This window comes from Aristolochia californica, unplaced genomic scaffold (genome assembly GCF_029961685.1).
Source record: "Aristolochia californica isolate CCGP_79_NKW_82.1479 unplaced genomic scaffold, dmAriCali1.0.hap1 SCAF_12, whole genome shotgun sequence".
NCBI classification, from domain to species: Eukaryota; Viridiplantae; Streptophyta; class Magnoliopsida; order Piperales; family Aristolochiaceae; genus Aristolochia; species Aristolochia californica.
In genome coordinates, this window is record NW_027181793.1 from 16,335,151 (window position 1) to 16,337,919 (window position 2,769).

The window sequence follows — 2,769 nt, forward strand, 5'->3', positions numbered from 1 at the left end:
TTAATAATTTTTATTAATATGTACAATTTTTTCATTATTAATATAATTTTTATTATTACATAAGTTTGAAATGACAAAATTATAAGCTTCATGCTAACAATTAAATTTGCAGTTCCTTGTGCAATTAATCCGATCAAACGAATACTTCTAACCCAGTCTTGCTCTTGGGTCCAAGTCAAACCGATTTCTACCAACTAGACCAACCCAAATGAATTTGACTCCTATAAAACTGGTTCACATTCTACATGATCATATCTATCATGCATGAAAAAAAATTGGTTTCATTTTATTTTTCAGAAAAATGGGTTTATGTATTTTTTGTATATATGCCTAGACACGAGTTTTCATAAAATATTTCAGTATTTTTTTTTTTTTTTGCAAGAAATTCTTCCAACTAATGGTTCTCTTGATTCATGATTCCTAGAAAAGGGAAAACAAAGGTCTTCCGAAAAGGAGTAGTAATGAAAAGACCGGACCGGATATTCAAGAATTAGCATCAAGCAACTCTAGTTCACAACCTGCACCTTTAAGAGGTGGAAAAACATCAGCAGATGTCGTCCTCAACTCCCTAAAGATTGGTGCTTGGAAGGTATTGCTTCTTTGACTAATTTATATTTTTCTTATATGATCATCAAAAGAATTTAAATATATTTTTAGAAGTTAATGGTTTAATGCTTTGCAGATAGATAGTCATACTCGTGGGGAGCTTGTTGCAAAATTTTATTATGCTAAACGTAAAATAGTCTGGGAGGTGAATCTCAATGAGGACAGGAAACAAATTGAAATCAAATGGAGCGACATTATCGCACTTAAAGCCACTATGGAAAAAGGAGAGCCTAATGTTCTTGACCTTGAGGTGATGTCTTGCTTCATATAAGAATAGATAGCTTAATGAAATTAAAAAAAAAATCAGCTTTTATTGATATTGTGAGGATTAATATCTTTGGAAGATCTCAAAATCGCCATCGTTCTTCCAAGAAATGTCGGCCGATCGGAAAAGACACAAGTATTGGAAAAGTACAGAGGACTTCACAAGTGGTCAAGCAAGTACATATAGGTATGTAACGTTTTCTTTTCCAGGTCTCATAATAATAATCTTTCCATAGTTAAGCTAACTCATAGCAAGCCATGATTTCTTTCTTTGTCAGGATACATAGCTTTCAGTGTCCTCCAGGAAAACTTGAAAGGCAGTATATGAACCTTCTTCTCTGTGATAGCAGGTTGTTATATTTGAGTCAAAGGTCATTCCCTCATTTGGGTAATCAATACCCAACTTATCCCAAAAATTTAGTCATTCATAGACCACATCTTTCATCAAGAATTGAGGTCAACTCCAACTTTTCACACCCAACAAATCAGTTCACCCAGACTGGTATAGGGAGCTCTATTCCATTCTATAATTCTGCACCTGATTCAGAGCTGATCACTCAACCCATACAATATTCTCACAACAGTAGTGTTTATGCACCTGCACTTCAGGCCACTCAACCAACACTAGAATGTTTTTCCAACATCACTCGACCACTGCAATATTTTCAAAATACTAATTCTGCACCTGCACTTGAGCTCACTCAACCAATACAGTTTCATAACACAAGTAGCATTTCGGCTATGCCTGAGGTCACTCAAAGCCTTCTCGTTCACAACATCAATCCTGCTTTGACTCCTCCTCAACATGGTCAGCAATCCCAAGCTCCTCCATTTATGACTAATGCTCCAGTCAATGCGGCATCGTCCTCATCGGGTTACAGGCGAAATGCACTCCAACCCCAAGAATCATTAAAGGGAAAAGACGTTGCTCAAGCAGCAACAATACCCATGGCTTCTTCAACTGGTTTGGTACTTCACTCAGACGATGAAGATGAGTTAGCTTGCCAGCGACTTGAGAATCATTTACTAAACGACGTTCCAATGCCTCGTGATCCTGATAGAGAAATGGTCGTTGAAAACATAAATGAGCTCTCCGACTTTTTCAACCTAGACATGAATATGTTTCAGGAAACAGATCGACAGGTTAGGGAGAAGGAGAAGAAGGAAGAAGAATCGGTAGCTGCTCCGACATCTGGTATGGTGGAGTACTCTCATGATGAAAGCGTGTTTTTGCCCTGTAGTGACATCAGTAACGACTCTTTCTTTAGCTTCTATGGTGTTGATTTAAACCCTTCTTTGATGTCTTTTTAAGTACTAGGAGATGACTATAGTCGTGTATTTGTTTTTCAGTACAAACTTGTGGCTAGAAACATATGTTTTTGAGATATTAAGAAGTATATATTGTCTTATAGGATTATATGTGTTTGCATGTTTAGGTTTGATAGTTTCAAAATTGCTGCACACTAAATTAAGTTCCTCCACTGACACTAAAAGAGAACATTCATTGAACACTTCTTTTGTTAGATGATTCTTCATGAGAGAATTACTATTTTCTTCATAGTGATTGTACACCAAATCCTCTATTCTTCGACTGATTATTTTGGATCAAATTTGGTTCGAACTAGTTGAAGAACACAAGTTTGTGAGCCGAATGGAGAGAGGATGAGACTGGAAATCTGGATTTTCTGTTTTTCTCTACATCCTCCCTATAACTTTTTAGTTAATCTGGATCTTCTTAATGTCTGTGTGATGGTTTTGAGTTAAAACTTTTTACCCTTACATTTAGTTAACGACATTGTTAGAGAATTCGAAAGTAAAATTTAAAACTGGTATAATTAAGGATTAATCCTTGTTAATTCATACTTGAAATGAACACAAAGTATGCATAAATCTGATGTT

General features: G+C 35.8%; 1 protein-coding gene across 1 annotated transcript; it reads left to right on the top strand.

Annotated features, from left to right (window-relative positions):
• Positions 1–775: 775 nt before the first annotated feature.
• On the top strand, positions 776–2,224 carry LOC137945184 (uncharacterized). The gene is made up of 3 exons (XM_068790956.1): positions 776–856; positions 951–1,057; positions 1,149–2,224. The coding sequence occupies exons 1-3, from the start codon at positions 821–823 to the stop codon at positions 2,179–2,181; spliced, it is 1,176 nt and encodes a 391-aa protein (XP_068647057.1). The 5' UTR covers positions 776–820; the 3' UTR covers positions 2,182–2,224.
• Positions 2,225–2,769: the final 545 nt, after the last annotated feature.

Excerpts from the sequence above, each read along its gene's own strand:
- LOC137945184 (XM_068790956.1), top strand. The coding sequence starts at position 821 with ATGGAAAAAGGAGAGCCTAATGTTCTTGACCTTGAG. Across the intron at positions 857-950 it reads CTAATGTTCTTGACCTTGAG|ATCTCAAAATCGCCATCGTT; the intron begins GTGATGTCTTGC and ends TATCTTTGGAAG. Across the intron at positions 1,058-1,148 it reads GGTCAAGCAAGTACATATAG|GATACATAGCTTTCAGTGTC; the intron begins GTATGTAACGTT and ends TTTCTTTGTCAG.